This window comes from Salvelinus fontinalis, chromosome 32 (assembly GCF_029448725.1).
Source record: "Salvelinus fontinalis isolate EN_2023a chromosome 32, ASM2944872v1, whole genome shotgun sequence".
Classification (NCBI taxonomy): domain Eukaryota; kingdom Metazoa; phylum Chordata; class Actinopteri; order Salmoniformes; family Salmonidae; genus Salvelinus; species Salvelinus fontinalis.
The window spans coordinates 31233469-31252703 of record NC_074696.1 but is presented as its reverse complement, the minus strand read 5'-3'; the positions used below and the strand labels follow the sequence as shown (position 1 = coordinate 31252703).

The window sequence follows — 19235 nt, the reverse complement described above, 5'->3', positions numbered from 1 at the left end:
AAAAAATTCATCATGTATTCCACACAAGCTGCGTTTTGGTCCGATCCATGCTCCTCCTCAGACGAGGAGAACAATCATTACAGAATCACCCACCAACCAAGGACCAAGCAGCGGTGGAGAAAGCAGCAGCAGCGCACGAAGGAGGAATGGACATGGGAGGACGTTTTGGACGGCAAGGGTTGCTACACATGGGAGGAGATCCTGGCTGGAAAAGATTAACTCCCATGGGAACAGCTGGAGGCATTTAGGAGAGCAGAGGCAACCGGAGAGAGGAACCAGCGTTATGAAGGTACGCGGCTAGCACGGAAGCCTGTGAGTCAAGCCCAAAAATGTATTGGGGGGGGGGGGGGGGGGGGGGGGGTAGTGTGGCGGTAGTGTGGCGAAGTCAGGTAGGAGACCTGCGCCAACTTCCCGATCTTACCGTGGAGAGCAAGAGTACGGGCAGACACCGTGTTATGCGGTAAAGCGCACGGTGTCTCCTGTACGTGTGCTTAGCCCGGTGCGGGTTATTCCACCTCTACGCACTGGCAGGGCTAGATTGAGCATTGAGCGAGGTGCCATGAAGCCCGGCTCAACGCGTCTGGTCTCCAGTGCGTCTCCTCAGGCCGGCATACATGGCACCAGCCTTACGCATGGTGTCCCCGGTTCGCCAACACAGCCCAGTGCGGGTTATTCCACCTCCCCGCACTGGTCGGGCTACGGGGAGCATACAACCAGGTAAGGTTGGGCAGGCTCGGTGCTCAAGGGAGCCAGTACGCCTGCACGGTCCGGTATATCCGGCGCGGAGGACGAGGAGGAGAACAATCGTTACAATATTAAACAAATCAAAATATATTTGAGATTCTTCAAAGTAGCCACCCTTTGCCTTGATGACAGCTTTGCACACTGTTGGCATTCTCTCAATCAGCTTCACCTGGAATGCTTTTCCTACAGTCTTGAATGAGTTCTGACATTCACTGAGCACTTGTTGGCTGCTTTTCCTTCCCTCTGCGGTCCAAATCATCCCAAACCATCTCAATTGGGTGATTGTGGAGGCCAGGTCATCTGATGCAAAACTCCATCACTCACCTTGGTCAAATAGGCCTTACACAGCCTGGACGTGTGTTTTGGGTCATTGCCCTGTTGAAAAACAAATGATAGTCCCACTAAGCGCAAACCAGATGGGATGGCGTATCGCTGCAGAATGCAGTGGTAGCCATGCCGGTTAAGTGTGCTTTGAATTCTAAATAAATCACTGACAGTGTCACCTGCAAAGCACCCCAACACCATCACACCTCCTCCTCCATGCTTTATGGTGGGAACCACACATGCAGAGATCCTCCGTTCATCTACTCTGCATCTCACAAAGACATGGTGGTTGGAACCAAAAATATCAAATTTGGACTCATCAGATTAAGGGACAGATTCCCACCGGTCTAATGTCCATTGCTCGGGTTTCTTGGCTCAAGCAAGTCTCTTCTTCTTATTGGTGTCCTTTAGTAGTGGTAAATTTGCAGCAATTCGACCATGAAGGCCTGATTCACACAATCTCCTCTGAACAGTTGATGTTGAGATGTGTCTGTTACTTGAACTCCGTGAAGCATTTATTTGGGCTGCAATTTCTGAGGCTGGTAACTCTAATGAACTTATCCTGTGCAGCAGAGGTAACTTTCGGTCTTCCTTTCCTGTGGCGGTCCTCATGAGAGCCAGTTTCATCATAGCGATTGATGGTTTTTGTGACTGCACTTGAAGAAACTTTCAAAGTTCTTGCCATACTATGAACTTGGTCTTTCCCAAACAGGGCTATCTTCTGTATACCACCCCTACCTTGTCACAACACAACTGATTGGCTCAAACGCATTAAGAAGGAATGAAATTCCACAAATGAACTTTTAACAAGGTACACCTGTTAACCTTTCTAGGACACACTAGCGAAACCCCTCGACAACATTCCGGTGAAAAGGCAGCGTGGGAAATTCAAAATATATTTTTTAAATATGTAACTTTCACACATTAACAAGTCCAATACAGCAAATGAAAGATAAACATCTTGTTAATCTACCCATCGTGTCCGATTTAAAAAAGGCTTAACAGCGAAAACACAATATATGATTATGTTAGATCACCGCCAAGTTAAAAAACACACAGCCATTTTCCCAGCCAAAGATAGGAGTCACAAAAAGCAGAAATAGAGATAAAATTAATCACTAACCTTTGATGATCTTCATCAGATGACACTCATAGGACATCATGTTACACAATACATGTATGTTTTGTTCGATCATGTGCATATTTATATCCAAAAAGGTCAGTTTACATTGGCGCCATGTTCAGAAATGCCGCCAACATATCCGGAGAAATTGCAGAGAGCCACATCAAATAACAGAAATACTCATCATAAACTTTGATGAAAGATACATGTTTTACATAGAATTAAAGATACACTTGTTCTTAATGCAACCGCTGTGTCAGATTTTAAAAAAAACTTTACGGAAAAAGCAAACCATACAATAATCTGAGACGGCGCTCAGATAGAAACAACACTTCTCCGCCATGTTGGAGTCAACAGAAATACGAAAGTACATTATAAATATACCCTTACCTTTGATGATCTTCATCAGAATGCACTCCCAGGAATCCTAGTTCTACGATAAATAGTTGTTTTGTTCGATAATGTCCATTATTTATGTCCAAGTAGCTACTTTTGTTAGCACGTTTAGTACACATATTCAAACGCTCGTGCAGGTCCAGCGAACTTCGGACGAAAACTTCAAAAAGTTATATTACAGGTTGAATAAACTTGTCAAACTAAGTATAGAATCAATCTTTAGGATGTTGTTATCATAAATATTCAATAACGTTCCAACCGGAGAATTCCTTGGTGTCTATAGAAGTAATGGAAACGCAAGTCGATATCATGTGGAATGCGTGTGACCATGACCTGGCTCTCTGCCAGACCACTGATATGAGTTCTGTTATACTCACAGACATCATTCAAACAGTTTTAGAAACTTCAAAGTGTTTTCTATCCAGTAGTAATAATAATATGCATATATTAGCATCTGGGACAGAGTAGGAGGCAGTTCACTCTGGGCACGCTATTCATCCAAAGTGAAAATGCTGCCCCCTATCCCTAAAAAGTGAATTGAAATACAGTCCAGGTGACTACCTCATGAAGCTGGTTGAGAGAATGCCAAGAGTGTGCAAAGCTGTCATCAAGTCAAAGGGTGGCTACTTTGAATAAAATATATTTTGATTTGTTTAACACTTTTTTGGTTACTACATGAATCCATATGTGTTATTTCATAGTTTTGATGTCTTCACTCTTATTTCTACAATGTAGAAAATAGTAAAAATATAAAGAAATATATATACACACACAGTACCAGTCAAAACTTTGGACACACCTACTCATTCCAGGGTTTATATATATATATATATATATATATATATATATACACACACACACACATTGTATATAGTCATGGTGCAACCCCCTTTCTCTCACCAAATCCTCCTTTCCAGTCAACCACAACAAGGAGATCTTCATATAGACCTAGGGCCCCTCTAAGCCATACATACATACATATATATATATATATATATATATATATATATATATATATATATACATACACACAGTTTCTTTGTAGTTACAGCTCTATTTGAAGTAGTGGTTCTACTTTAAGTATTTGAGCCTGTACTTGAAGTAGGTGAGCCTCTATTTAAAGGGATACTTCGTGTTTTTGGCAATGAAGCCCTTTTTTCTACTTTCCCATAGTCAGATGAACTCATACATTTTTATCCATGTCTCTGCATCCAGTATGAAGGAAGTTAGAGGTTGTTTTGTGAGCAAATGCTGACTAGCGTTAGCGCGATGACTGGAAGTCTATGATATATAGCATTCTAGCAGTTACCATAGACATCCAGTCATTGCGCTAACGCTAGTTAGCAACTTCCTTCAAACTGCACACAGAGACATACAAAAGGTATCCACAAGTTAATCTGACTCTGGGGATGTAGATAAAGGATTTCATTGCCAAAATCCTGAAGTATCCCTTTAATGTAGTTTGAAATACTGTTTTAAGTAGTTTGAAGTTCTATTTAAAGTAGTTGAGCCCTGCTACCAGGAAGAACTTCTCCAAGAAGAGTTCAGAGTCGAGCACGGCGATGTGAGCGGCTCGGCCAATCAGAGTGTTTGCGGTGTTGGGCAGGGCATGGAACACATTCTGGCGAATCAGACGACAGTCTTTAGCCCCCACCAACGGCTGGAGCAGGTTGTTGATCATCTCTGTGTACACTGGACCTTGGATATGGAGACAGAAGCACATGTTAGTTAGTTTACATGGAGACCTACAGTGTGGAAACACAGACAGATACATGTTAGGGTTCAGTCTCTGACAGAATGTTAAAAGCTTTCTGTATTTACGTAATCACATTGGCACGTCAACAAAGAGATAGGTACATTATGTGATGAAATGCTTCTTAGATACATTTGGTGGAGAACAATAAGAACATAGGAGCTGCAGTGAGTGGTGCTAACCTGTGGTCCTGTCTTTGAGTGCAGTCCTGCACATCTCTATCCTGGCAGAGTGGAAGGGAACATATCTGTCCTGAGGCGATGCCACCAACACCACATTCTTGAAGAACTGGAGCCCTGAGAAACCAGACAAACAGAGGGCGGAGAGAGAGAGAGACACACACAGAGAGACAGAGAGAGAGAGAGCAAAAGCGTTTGTAGGTTATATTTATGTATCACTTGGTGCCATCATCATCGTTTGACAGCCCTCGACTGATAAAGCTGTGTTTTTTCTCATGTCTCTTGTCACTGCTTTTAAAGGAGTGCACTGCTGGGTTTCAAATGACAGGGTTTGCATCATTTTGTCAGCCCGGCACAGCTCGAAGAAAAAAAAGTGTTTTTTCTAGCTTATCTACTTGGTGTCTTTGCTTTGTTCATCTCACACAGTGGAGGGAGGGCTTCCCAGAACAGAGCTAGCTAGCTAGTGGAGTCTGAGTTAGCCAGATAATATGGAGAGGAAAAGAGAGAGAGAAAAAAAGACAAGATGACCAAATTCATTTATGAATATTTAAACTCATTGTGCTCTTACAGTATAGTTCCTCATCCATTATAGCAGTACCTACCTGGTTTCTGGCTGAGGAGATAGAGGAAAGTTTTCCGAGGATCGGTATGATCTCTGCAGGTAAGCTGCAGCAACGATCCGGATTTCTTCAGCTTCTGCATCAGCCACAGACCTGTAACAACCACAGACATCAGCACCAGACCTGTAACAACCACAGACATCAGCACCAGACCTGTAACAACCACAGACATCAGCACCAGACCTGTAACAACCACAGACATCAGCCACAGACCTGTAACAACCACAGACATCAGCCACAGACCTGTAACAACCACAGACATCAGCCACAGACCTGTGACAACCACAGACATCAGCCACAGACCTGTGACAACCACAGACATCAGCCACAGACCTGTAACAACCACAGACATCAGCCACAGACCTGTAACAACCACAGACATCAGCCACAGACCTGTAACAACCACAGACATCAGCCACAGACCTGTAACAACCACAGACATCAGCCACAGACCTGTAACAACCACAGACATCAGCCACAGACCTGTAACAACCACAGGCATCAGCCACAGACCTGTAACAACCACAGACATCAGCCACAGACCTGTAACAACCACAGACATCAGCCACAGTGTCACGTTCCTGACCTGTTTTCCTTTGTTATGTATTTGTTTTAGTTGGTCAGGGCGTGAGTTGGGTGGGTTAGTCTATGTTTTCTATTTCTATGTGGGGTTTTGTGTTCGGCCTGGTATGATTCTCAATTAGAGACAGGTGTGTATCGTTTGTCTCTGATTGAGAGTCATACTAAGGCAGCCGGGGTTTCACTGGTGTTTTGTGGGTGTTTGTTCTTGTGTCAGCGTTTGGGCCACACAGGACTGTTGCAGGTTAGTCACGTTTGTTGTTTTGTTAATTTGTAGTGTTTTGTTGGTTTGCCATTAAATCATGAATACCTCCTACTCCGCATCTTGGTCCGATCCATGCTCCTCCTCGTCTGAGGAGGAGAACTACATTGACAACCTTTACAGAAACACCCACCAAACCAGGACCAAGCGGATTGGAGAAGGACGGCAAGAACAAAAGCAATGAAGAGAAGAGGAATGGACATGGGAGCAAATATTCAACGGAGAAGGACCCTGGGCTAAGGTGGGAGAGAATCGCCGCTCTCGGGAGGAGAAGGAGGCAGCCACAGCCCAGGAGCGCTGGTATGAGGAGGCAGCACGTAAGAGAGGCTGGAAGCCCGAGAGGCTCACCCAAAAATTTCTTGGGGGGGGGGTGGCTAAAGGGGAGTGTGGCGAAGCCGGGTTGGTTACCTGAGCCAACTCCCCGGGCTTACCGTGGAGTGAGAGGGCGTTGTACTGGTCAGACACCGTGTTATGCGGTAAAGCGCACGGTGTCCCCAGTACGCGTGCTTAGCCCAGTGCGGGCTATTCCACCTTGCCGCACTGGGAGGGCTAGGTTGGGCATCGAGCCGGATGTCATGAAGCCGGCCCAACGTATCTGGCCTCCAGTACGTCTCCTCGGGCCGGCGTACATGGCACCAGCCTTACAGGTGGTGTCCCCGGTTCGCCTGTATAGCCCAGTGCGGGCTATTCCACCTCGCCGCACTGGCAGGGCTACGGGGACCATTCAACCTGGTAGGGTTGGGGAGGCTCGGTGCTCAAGAGCACGTGTCCTCCTTCACGGTCCGGTATGTCCGGCGCCACCTTCCCACCCCAGCTCAGTACCACCAGTGCCTACACCACGCACCAGGCTTCCAGTGCATCACCAGAGCCCTGTTCCTCCTCTCCGCACTCGCCCTGAGGTGCGTGCCCTCAGCCCGGTACCTCCAGTTCCGGCACCACGCATCAGGCCTATAGTGCGTCTCAGCCGGCCAGAGTCTGCCGTCTGCCCAGCGGCGCCTGAACTGCCCGTCTGCCCAGCGCCGTCTGAGCCATCCGTCTGCCCAGCGCCGTCTGAGCCATCCGTCTGCCCAGCGCCGTCTGAGCCATCCGTCTGCCCAGCGCCGTCTGAGCCATCCGTCTGCCCAGCGCCGTCTGAGCCATCCGTCTGCCCAGCGCCGTCTGAGCCATCCGTCTGCCCAGCGCCATCTGAGCCATCCGTCTGCCCAGCGCCATCTGAGCCATCCGTCTGCCCAGCGCCGTCTGAGCCATCCGTCTGCCCAGCGCCGTCTGAGTCATCCGTCTGCTACGAGCCATTAGAGCCGCCCGTCTGTCTCGAGCCAGTAGAGCCGTCCGTCAGTCAGGAGCCGCTAGAGCCGTCCGTCAGTCAGGAGCCGCCAGAGACGCCCGCCAGTCAGGAGCCGCCAGAGACGCCCGCCAGTCAGGAGCTGCCAGAGACGCCCGCCAGTCAGGAGCTGCCAGAGACGCCCGCCAGTCAGGAGCTGCCAGAGACGCCCGCCAGTCAGGAGCTGCCAGAGACGCCCGCCAGTCAGGAGCTGCCAGAGACGCCCGCCAGTCAGGAGCTGCCAGAGACGCCCGCCATTCAGGAGTTGCCAGAGACGCCCGCCAGTCAGGAGCTGCCAGAGACGCCCGCCAGTCAGGAGCTGCCAGAGACGCCCGCCAGTCATGAGCTGCCCTCCAGTCATGAGCTGCCCTCCAGTCATGAGCTGCCCTCCAGTCATGAGCTGCCCTCCAGTCATGAGCTGCCCTCCAGTCATGAGCTGCCCTCCAGTCATGAGCTGCCCTCCAGTCCGGAGCTGCCCTCCAGTCCGGAGCTGCCACTCAGTCCGGAGCTGCCACTCAGTCCGGAGCTGCCCCTTATCCCGGAGCTGCTGCCCCTTATCCCGGAGCTGCTGCCCCTTATCCCGGAGCTGCTGCCCCTTATCCCGGTGCTGCCCCTTATCCCGATGCTGCCCCTTCATTTAGGTGGGTTTAGTTGGAGGGTGGTCATTGGGCGGGGGATACGGAAGCGGGGAGTGACTATGGTGGGGTGGGGACCTCGCCCAGCGCCAGAGCCGCCACCGTGGACAGACGCCCACCCAGACCCTCCCCTAGACTTTGTGCTGGTGCGCCCGGAGTTCGCACCTTAAGGGGGGGGGTTCTGTCACGTTCCTGACCTTTTTCCTTTGTTATGTATTTGTTTTAGTTGGTCAGGGCGTGAGTTGGGTGGGTTAGTCTATGTTTTCTATTTCTATGTGGGGTTTTGTGTTCGGCCTGGTATGATTCTCAATTAGAGACAGGTGTGTATCGTTTGTCTCTGATTGAGAGTCATACTAAGGCAGCCGGGGTTTCACTGGTGTTTTGTGGGTGTTTGTTCTTGTGTCAGCGTTTGGGCCACACAGGACTGTTGCAGGTTAGTCACGTTTGTTGTTTTGTTAATTTGTAGTGTTTTGTTGGTTTGCCATTAAATCATGAATACCTCCTACTCCGCATCTTGGTCCGATCCATGCTCCTCCTCGTCTGAGGAGGAGAACTACATTGACAACCTTTACACACAGACCTGTAACAGTCCTCTGAACTAGACATACACTTCCCCCTTTGAAGACACTGGGAGGAGGACAGAGCAGAGCTGAATGCAATTACTACACAGAATGGTAAGACGAAAACCAGAATCAGAAACACTTCTTGCAGTAAGAGTATATATCTGCAATGAGCTGTTTCTATTCCCCATGCTGAGTCAACAATGGCCGAGGTTTTGCAAGGATTTCAAAGGTCCAAGTAGGTAGGTATACTGACCCCTCCCCACCTCACCTGTGCTGACCAGCGTGCTGTTGTTGTACAGCGTTCCCAGGTGTGGTCCGGACAGAGACAGGAAGGTGTGCAGTTTGATCAGGTAACAGCGGAACCGAGGCCTCGTCAGAACAGACCGGATGATCACGTTCCCCAGTGAGTGACCGATGAAACTGAGGGTTGAAAAGAAGTGACAAACAGATCAGAAAAATCACTCTGCTGCTACCCAGATCTCGTTAGACAAGAGTACCCAATGAGAAGACCTCCAGAATAGAAGCACAGAAATAACTGCCTCCAATTCTTTGCCCCTGATATTTACTCTATTATGTTCAGGATGAGGGTAGCTCATCCAATCTGCTTTTAACTCCAAATAAATGATTCATGCTCAAATAACGGTCCTCCAATGCAAGGCGCCGTCGTGCCGTCTTAATGGCTACGATAGTGGTAGCTAGAGTAATGAGCTGCTTTTTCCCAGTAGTCAATGAGACACTAGATTTGCTTAGATGTTCATTTCCCATCTGCTAATTACAGTAGTATCACCATCATCAAAGTACTGGGCAGCTTCCCTCAACACCAGCTCCTAACAACTTCTTCATCGGTTTCCTCTAACACTAAATATAGAGGCGATGTAGAGAGAGACAGCTGCTTCTGTGGCGCTCCATGTCTTTAGTCACAGTTTTTCAGAGTATAAACAATGTTGAAAAGAATACATACTTAAATAGCATGCCCAGAAACTCAGATAGGAACATTGGCATATTTAGGGCAATTATTGTACATGATGAATTACTGTACTTGGACCCATTAGACGTGTTATGCAGCGGAGAAAAGTATGCCGGGGTGGCAGGTAGCCTAGTGGTTAGAGAGTTGGGCCAGTAACTGAAAGTTTAAAAATCTGTCATTCTGCCCCTGAACAAGGCAGTTAACCCACTGTTCCCCGGTAGGCCGTCATTGTAAATAAGAATTTGTTCTAAACTGACTTGCCTATTTAAATAAAGGTTAAATAAAACAATTTAAAAGTTCTAGTTCTTCATATCAAAGAAAATGCTAAGTGATTGATAGTGCATGGGAATATCCTCCATTTCTGGGTTATTAAAACCTTCTCTAACTCAGAGGGGGCTGGTGGGAGGAGCTATAGGAGGACGGACTCATTGTAATGGCTGGATTGGAATAAATGGAACGGGATCAAATACATCAAACATATGGAAACCGCATGTTTGACGCCATTCCATTTATTCCATTCCAGTCATTACAATGACCCCGTCCTACTATAGCTCCTCCCACCAGCCTCCTCTGCTTTAACTAGCCATCAGTTTGATAGGGTTTGGAATTGAGCTGAGACAGGGGGGGTTCTCGATTCGGGCAAAAGTCCATCCTCCGTCCTCTCTCCTCCTACATGACCTGGAAACCGATAAGTGGAAATCTGCCACACCCCCTTTAAATCAGATTTTGCTTTGTGAGAGGAGAATTACATGTACACGTTTAAATACAATACACTACTTATTATTTTTATAAAATGCAGTGCAAAAATAACTTAATTTGTTTTGATCACTTCACACATTTATTTTGGGATCCACCCCTGTGAACGTAATTTGCCTAATGACTTGTGAGTGGAGAAGGACCATTTCAAGCAAGCACATTTCCACCCTTGCTGACTCTCCTTGCTGACTCTCCTTCATTAACTTTGACCTTTTCAAAAGGATGCGAGAGGACGGAGGAGGTGAGCAAATCGAATTGATAAAAGGCCATGGGGAAGATCTCAAAGTACTGCTCGTGTACTATCTCCTCATCTTCTTCTCAAAACCCATTGGAGAAGGTCAGAGGGGCGGGACCTCTTGCTTTCTCCTCCAATGGGTTTTGAGAAGGAGATGAGGAGAGAGGATGCAAGTGGAACACAATTGAGGACCTGCCAGGGAATATCATCATGTATTCATATGCTGCCATCTAGTGGCTATATAAATATATATATATATAAATATATATATATAAAATGTTGTTTCTCCATTGCCTCCTATTACTGTACTGTGTCTTTATGTTGTGTGATAGTTAGGATACTGACCTTAATATTGTGTGGTAGTTAAGATACTGATCTTAATATTATGTGGTAGTTAGAACTGACCTTAATGTTGTGTGGTAGTTAAAACTGACCTTAATGTTGTGTGGTGGTTTAAACTGACCTTAATGTTGTGTGGTAGTTAAAACTGACCTTCATGTTGTGTGGTGGTTAGAACTGACCTTAATGTTGTGTGGTGGTTAGAACTGACCTTAATGTTGTGTGGTGGTTAGAACTGACCTTAATGTTGTTTGGTGGTTAGAACTGACCTTAATGTTGTGTGGTGGTTAAAACTGACCTTAATGTTGTGTGGTGGTTAGAACTGACCTTAATGTTGTGTGGTGGTTAAAACTGACCTTAATGTTGTGTGGTAGTTAAAACTGACCTTAATGTTGTGTGGTAGTTAGGAGAATGACTTTAATGTTGTGTAGTGGTTAGGATACTGACCTTATCCGCCCGACGGTGAGGTTGTACAGCTGAATGTGCTGGATAATCTCGTCTAGTAGCCTGTCCGTCATGGTGTCAAAATCTGCAAACGTGTCAGTCTGCAGCCATGGAAGAGGAAAACAACACATTTATTTAACCAGGAAATCCTACTGAGATCAAAATACCTTATTTACAAGGGTGATTTGGCATACATAGCCAAAATTAAATCATATTCGCAGGATTCGCTCATACCTATTGTCGATTCTCTAAAATCAATGTTTATTGTATTAATGTGCGGACAGAATATTCTGTATTTTACCTGGTTCCTCTCAGACATGAGGAAGTCCAGTCTGGACCCTGGTAATCCCAGCTCTATGAAGGTCTTCACCAGGCGAAGGTCTGCACTGTTGCCTAGGAGACAATATAACAATACAGCTTTAAACTCCTTGCCCTGATCAGTATGTAAGTATAGAGGGGGGACCCAAACCATATTCTGAACAATTCAGTTCTTTTGAGTAAAGCTTTATTGTTCTAGCATTGGACAACATTGTGTGATGTTTTATCATCTAGGCAATGGGCATATACAACCTGGTGGATCAGGAGATTGGCTGATCTGGTTGATTTGATTGATTGATTGATTGGTCTCACCATCAAGGCCGTGGACACAGACGACCAGGTGTATGCCATCCTCAAACTCCTCATCCTCCTCCTCGGGGGGGAAGTAGGGCAGGTCGGAGGCCAGGTGAGGGAGGTCACTGTACAGGGTTGCCTGGAATACCAGCTCCTTCACCAGATCCTCTTTGGACCTGTAGAAACTTGAACACAACGCAGGCAGAGGTGGCATCATTATGGGGAATCACAATGTTATATGCATATGCACACGCTCAGAAGAACTCATCATCAAAGAGGTCAAAGAGCAATGAAAACGTCTGACTTCTCACACATCTGTGGCTGGTTCCCCACAACTCACTGCAGCATTTCTTCTCATTCTAAAACTAGAAAGATTAAACAACTCACTGCAGCATCCTCTCGTTTGTTTCGTCATCTGGCCCCAGGGCATTGGACGAGGACGAAGAGATGATGCCGAAGGAGCCCAGGGGCTGATGGGTAATGGGGGATGCGGCTTGTCGAGTGGAGATGCCGCTAATGGACGGTGAGTCCCGGACAACGGAGGAGAAGGGAAGACAGGTCGGAGCGCAGGACACAGACATATTCACCACCTCCACCATCTTCCTGTTCATAAAGGACAGGCCTGACCCTGAGTTTGACCCTGAGCTTGACCCCGAGCCCGTCCCTGACCCCGAGCTACTGGGGATCTTAGCCGGCTTGGTCTGACTGTTGAGATCCAGCTGCTCTCTCTCATTGGCCGGGAGCCCTATGAGGTCATCAGGCCTGGCCGTATCATTGGCAATAAGGCCTAGGAGGTGGATGGGTCTCTCTGTGTGGTTGGGGATAGAGGGGATAGGCCTGGGGTCATGGAGGCTCTTCCTCTGTGAGACCACCACTAGGTCACGCAACCCGACCCGATGGAGGCTCTGGGACGGAGTCTGGTGATGATCCAGCCGTTCCTGGTCAACAAAGTCGTTCAACCCAATCTGATGGAGACTCTGACAGTCATCCCTGACTGGATTATCCGTCACATCATCCACCAGCACACTGCTGTCATGTTCACAGGGTTTGGTCTCACAGCTACAGGGGGCGATGTCTACTTCACAGGGACCTGGGTCCACTGAGTTTGAGACACCACGGCTATCTCCTCTGTGATGGTTCTTATCCTCCATCTGACGGGCTATAGCTGGATCCTTCACGTCATCATGACCTTCAACATACTGTTGGAACAACAAGACTTCAGGAACTCGACTAACGCCACTTAAGACTGCCTTCATGTCCTGAATGTCTGACAGGGCCTCTGGCAGAGCAGATTCATTAGATCTAAGAGTTTCTTTAAGATCACAACCATTCTCCTGATGAGCTCTGGTCACCTGCTGGGGTGGTGAGGGAGCTGCTCCCCAGTCAAACAGACCAACCTCAGGCAGCTCTCCCTCCTGGATGTCCTCCAGAGAGGAGTGGTTAACCTCGGATAAGGACTCCAGGTGTCTGATCAAACCCCCAGTCGTTACATTAGTGGCAGCAGTGGAGATGGTAGTGTATCCATCCTCCTGGTCCTGGTACCCGCTGGTCCCCTCGCTCTCCGTGTCTACCTCCTCCTCCGCTCCTCCCTTGTCCTCCTCTGTGTCCTCAGGGCTGGAGATCTGAGGAGCTGAGACAGACTTGGTCAGTTTACTGAGCTGGTTCCTCTGTTCCTCGTCGTCCTCGTAGGGAAGGGAGGAGATGGAGGTGAGGGAGGCCTGGATGCCAGCGCTACCACCCCCTCTACTGGGCAGGCTGCCCCCGCTGTTTCCACTCTCTGTCTGCAAGCCCTCCAGGGAACTGCGGTGGGCCGGGTGTCTCCTCGCCAGGCGCTGCAGTACCAGGCTCTCTTCCAGAGGGCGCCCTCCTCCCGTCCGATAAACGTCCAGGGGCCAGGCCATCGAGCTGGGCTCGCTCTCGATGCCAGAGTCGGAGATGACGGAGGGGGAGCGGTTTAGGATCTTGGAGCCACCAACCCCCACCCCTCGGTTGGCCAGTTCTCTCCTCAGGTCTGTAGGTAGAGGGGGCGTGAGGGGATGATCTTTGAGTGGAGCCTGGGGGTTAGTGGATAGACTGCTCAGAGGAACATCCTTGCTGTCGGTGTCTATAGCAACGTCCTTCTCTTCTACATCCAAATCAATTCCTGTACTAATAATGTTCTGGTATCTCTGTGTGATGATGTCCTGGTGGTTCTCCAAGTCTTTCCAAGTCGTGTCTTCACTGTTAGAAGTATGTTGTGGGTCTGTACAGTGTTTGTGGTTGGAGGAGAATATCAGCACTGCCTCTCCTCTGAACAGATCCGCATCAGTGGGTCTGACTGTAAGGAATCTCAGGCCTAAACCAGGGCTCTCCTCTGAGATCTCCTCTGTCTCAGTCTGCTCCTCTGGATCCCCTGGCTGGACTGGCTCTCCCCGGTCTGTTTCTGCCTGGTCTGGGTCTGGAGTCTCAATAGATGGAGAACCTATCTTGTCAGTAATAATGCTGGTGCTCTGCTCTCCTATGAGAGACCTGTACGTAGCCTCACTGTCTTTAGGCTCCTGGGTTAGTATTGCTGGTGAGCTGGCGAGCTGGTCCAGGGCAGGAAGACTAATGTTTGCATCATTGACAGGACGCTTGGGGATGGTCTGCTCACTGGTGGGCAGATGTGTTGGTGCATATGATCCCCAATCTATACATAAAGATGGAGAAAAAAGTTAGGTCTTACGCTAATACTAGATGTTTAAATTATACTGGTCTACACTACTTAAATACGTATGGATCTGAACCAGATAAAACAGTATTGTTAGCCGACTCAGGTCAGGATTCAAACTGAAACAGATAAACAGCCTATGTACTGCTTAAAGGTGAATTCTTGTTGAGCTATCAGCGATCAAGACCGCCGCTAACGTCAGGAAAGATAAAATAAGGAAGTGTTTTAAGAGGGTCATACCAAGGATCATTTAGCTATTTGATTTGAATTTTAAGACCCCTTAAAGTATTCAAAAAAAATATAAAAACATATTGGATGAAACATTGAATTTGGCATTACTGCTGTTAGCCAATTTAATAACAGATTCACTACATGAAACAACAGATAATCCCAAACATCTAAAGGAAGTTTGTTCTGAATCTGAGAGATATAAGAAAGATATTTGACATGTATTTATCTCCTTATTTTAGATACTAAATTATCTCGATATATACTTCCATACATTGTTTTAACTGGTACCGGGGGCCTTCAGATGAGGCTTGTGAGGCTTGTGGGCATCCTAGAGCATAGGGGTCATAATAGTTTATAAGCCAAACCGTTCAGAAGCTACAGAATTTTTCGTAAGAAGATAGTTTTTCTAGATGTCTTATGTTATGACAAACACCACTCTATCTCTGCCACCTTTCAGCGCAGATGCAGAAGGGCGATATCGGCAGATGCGGTGGATTGAAACGCAGCCCATGCAAAAAAAAAACACATATCTCTCTAGCTTAAACAGACAGATTATTTAATTTTTTCCCAATTTCATGGTATCCAGTTGGTAGTAGTTACAGTCTTGTCTCATCACTGCAACTCCCGTACGGACTCGGGTGAGGCGAAGGTCGAGAGCCATGCGTCCTCCGAAACACAACCCAACTGCACTGCTTCTTGACACAATGCACATCCAACCCGGAAGCCCACAGCAATGTGTCAGAGGAAACACCGTACGCCTGGTGGCCTGGTCAGCGTGCACTGCGCCCGGCCCGCCACATGAGTCGCTAGTACGCGACGAGACAAGGATATCCCTATCGGCCAAACCCTCCCTAACCCGGACGATGCTGTGCCAATTGTGCACCGCCCCATGGGCCTCCCGGTCGCGGCCGGCTGCAACAGAGCCTGCAGAAATTGTAGGCCAAGGGTTAAAGTCTATCACTGTTGAATGAAATCCTGGACTTAGTCAACTCACCTGTCCGTGGAGACTCTACATATCTGTCTTCGAAGATGATAGGCAGGCTGTTCCAGTCTCCGTCAATGTCCAGGCACTCTACAGGTAACGGTGGCATCCTGGTCAGGTAGTTGGAGTTACGCACCTCCACAGCTATCTGACCGTGTCTGTTGATCCTTTAACCAGGAGATAGAAGATAAAGTCGAAGACCTTTTGCTATCTGTCATAATCACTCAAACACATTAGGCCTACCTTTTCTCCATTCATAGAATGATGTCTTAGATAAAGCATTAAGATCAAATTAAATCTAAAACAGAGTGACAAAACTGCATCATTGTGCTCCTGGAATGGCAGTACTCACAGGTCCTCTTGAAATGTCAGGGATGTCTCTTTGGGGTGTTCTGTGAAGAAGTATGCCTCTGAAAACCGCCTGACCTGACATCAGCACAAAATACAAACAAAACCAATCTTCATTTCCTCACTGAGAAACTTACTGAGTTCGTACTGTATGCAAAAAAGGCAATGATTTGATCTTCAAAATAACAACATCAAAAAAGAGAAATGGTGTAAAAGTATTGGTAACTGCCAAAATAATGGAAACACTTGAGTAAATGAGCAATACAAAGTATATTGAAAGCGGTGCTTCCTGTTACGATAATCCTCCTCCTCTTCATCAGAAGAGGAGGAGCAGGGATTGAACCAAGGTGCAGCGCGTTGAAATGACATGATGAATTTATTTAACAAGACAAAACGAACTATACTTGAAAATGATACAAAATAACAAAACGAAAGTAGACAGACCTGAACGACGAACTTACATACAACGTGAAGAACGAAATGAACAGGAACAGACTACATGAAATGAACAAACCGTAAACAGTCCCGTATGGTGCAAACATTGACACAGACACAGGAGACAACCACCCACAAACAAACACTGTGAACCGCCTACCTAAATATGACTCTCAATTAGAGGAACGCCAAACACCTGCCTCCAATTGAGAGCCATACCAGGCAACCCTAAACCAACATAGAAACAGATAACATAGAATGCCCACCCAACCTCACGTCCTGACCAACTAACACACAAAACTAACATAAATAGGTCAGGAACGTGACAGTACCCCCCCCACAAGGTGCGAACTCCGGACGCACCAGCACAAAGTCTAGGGGAGGGTCTGGGTGGGCATCTAACCACGGTGGTGGCTCAGGCTCCGGGCGCGGTTCCCACCCCACCATAATCCATCCTAACTTCCTCCCACAAAGAATGTCCACCCTCTTTCTTCCCCCACACAATTCTCTTAATAATATATTAAATAAGGATAACACCAGGAGAGAGAGAGAAATCAAGATAGAGGGATAGATAAGACTATAGAGATAGATGAAGATAGAGAGGGAGATTAGGATAGAGGGGCAACTCCGGACTGAAAGGCAGCTCTGGACAGAGAGACAGCTCTGGACTGATGGGCAGTTCTGGGTATCCAGCCTTTTCAGGCTAAAGGGCAGCTCATGGCTGACTGACGACTCTCGATGCTCATGGCTGGCTGACGGCTCTCGACGCTCATGGCAGGCTGACGGCTCTCGACGCTCATGGCAGGCTGACGGCTCTCGACGCTCATGGCAGGCTGACGGCTCTCGACGCTCATGGCAGGCTGACGGCTCTCGACGCTCATGGCAGGCTGACGGCTCTCGACGCTCATGGCAGGCTGACGGCTCTCGACGCTCATGGCAGGCTGACGGCTCTCGACGCTCATGGCAGGCTGACGGCTCTCGACGCTCATGGCAGGCTGACGGCTCACGACGCTCATGGCGCTCTGACGGCTCTCGACGCTCATGGCGCTCTGACGGCTCTGGCTGCTCATGGCGCTCTGACGGCTCTGGCTGCTCATAGCTCTCTGACGGCTCTGGCTGCTCATGGCTCACTGGCGGCTCTGGCTGCTCATGGCTCGCTGGCGGCTCTGGCAGATCCTGTCTGGTTGGCGGCTCTGGCAGATCCTGTCTGGTTGGCGGCTCTGGCAGATCCTGTCTGGTTGGCGGCTCTGGCAGATCCTGTCTGGTTGGCGGCTCTGGCAGATCCTGTCTGGCTGACGGCTCTAGCGGCTCCTGTCTGGCTGATGGCTCTAGCGGCTCCTGTCTGGCTGACGGCTCTGTAGGCTCATGGCAGACGGGCGGCTTTGCAGGCTCATGGCAGACGGGCGGCTTTGCAGGCTCCTGGCAGACGGATGGCTCAGATGGCGCTGGGGAGACGGATGGCTCAGATGGCGCTGGGGAGACGGATGGCTCAGATGGCGCTGGGGAGACGGATGGCTCAGATGGCGCTGGTGAGACGGATGGCTCTGGCCGGATATGGCGCACTGTAGACCTGGTGCGTGGTGCCGGAACTGGAGGCACCGTGCTAATGATAAGCACCTTCCTACTAGTGCGGGGAGCAGGGACAGGGCACACTGTATCCTCAAAGCCTACTCTACCCCTGATGCGTGGTACCGGCACTGGTGACGCCGGGCTGAGGACAAGCACATCAGGATTAGTAGGGGGAGAATATATAGTGTGTACAGGGCTCTGGAGACGCACTGGTAGCTTAGTGCGTGGGGCCGGAACTGGAGGCACCGGGCTAGATGCACGCACTACAGGGAGAGTGCGTGGAGGAGGAACAGGGCTCAGGATACGCACTGGTAGCCTAGTGCGTAGTGTATACACTGTAGGTACTAGGCTGGGGCGGGGAGGTGGTGCCGGAAATACCGGACCGTGGAGGCGTACTGGCTCTCTTGAGCATTGAGCCTGCCCGACCTTACCTGGTTGAATGCTCCCGGTTGCCCGACCAGTGCGGGGAGGTGGAATAACCCGCACCGGCCTATGTAGGCGAACCGGAGAAACCATGCGTAAGGCCGGTGCCATGTATGCCGGCCCGAGGAGACGCACTGGTGACCAGATGCGTTGAGCCGGCCTCATGACACCTGGCTCAATACCCAATCTAGCCCTCCCAGTGCGGGGAGGTGGAATAACCCGCACCGGGCTATGCACTCGTACAGGAGACACCGTGCGCTCTACTGCGTAACACGGCGCCTGCCCGTACTCCCGCTCTCCACGGTGAGCCTGGGAAGTGGGCGCAGGTCTCCTACCTGCCCTTGGCCCACTACCCTTTAGCCCCCCCCCAAGAAATTTTTGGGAGTTACTCACGGGCTTTTTCGGCTTCCGTGCCAGACGCGTTCCCTCATAGCTCCGGTTCCTCTCTCCGGTAGCCTCCGCTCTCCTCAGTGCCTCCAGCTGTTCCCATGGGAGGCGATCTCTACCAGCTAGGATCTCCTCCCATGTGTAGACACCCTTTCCATCCAGAACATCGTCCCAAGTCCACGAGTCCTGATTATTTGGTCGCTGCTCGTAGTCACACTGCTTGGTTCTGGACATTTGGTGGGTGGTTCTGTTACGATAATCCTCCTCCTCTTCATCAGAAGAGGAGGAGCAGGGATTGAACCAAGGTGCAGCGCGTTGA

At 48.9% G+C, this 19235-nt stretch overlaps 1 protein-coding gene across 1 annotated transcript in view; it reads right to left on the bottom strand.

Annotated features, from left to right (window-relative positions):
* Positions 1 to 346: 346 nt before the first annotated feature.
* The window catches only part of LOC129831077 (protein FAM135B-like), a 67371-nt gene continuing 48482 nt past the window's right edge, over positions 347 to 19235 (bottom strand). Inside the window, exons 11-20 of the mRNA XM_055894102.1 lie at positions 16107 to 16180; positions 15767 to 15921; positions 12240 to 14520; positions 11871 to 12037; positions 11542 to 11633; positions 11244 to 11341; positions 8768 to 8919; positions 5122 to 5232; positions 4523 to 4636; positions 347 to 4285 (exon numbers count right to left, since the gene is read on the bottom strand). Coding sequence (XP_055750077.1) covers positions 4080 to 4285; positions 4523 to 4636; positions 5122 to 5232; positions 8768 to 8919; positions 11244 to 11341; positions 11542 to 11633; positions 11871 to 12037; positions 12240 to 14520; positions 15767 to 15921; positions 16107 to 16180 — 3450 coding nt within the window. The 3' untranslated portion in view covers positions 347 to 4079. The remainder of the gene's footprint in view (positions 4286 to 4522; positions 4637 to 5121; positions 5233 to 8767; positions 8920 to 11243; positions 11342 to 11541; positions 11634 to 11870; positions 12038 to 12239; positions 14521 to 15766; positions 15922 to 16106; positions 16181 to 19235) is intronic.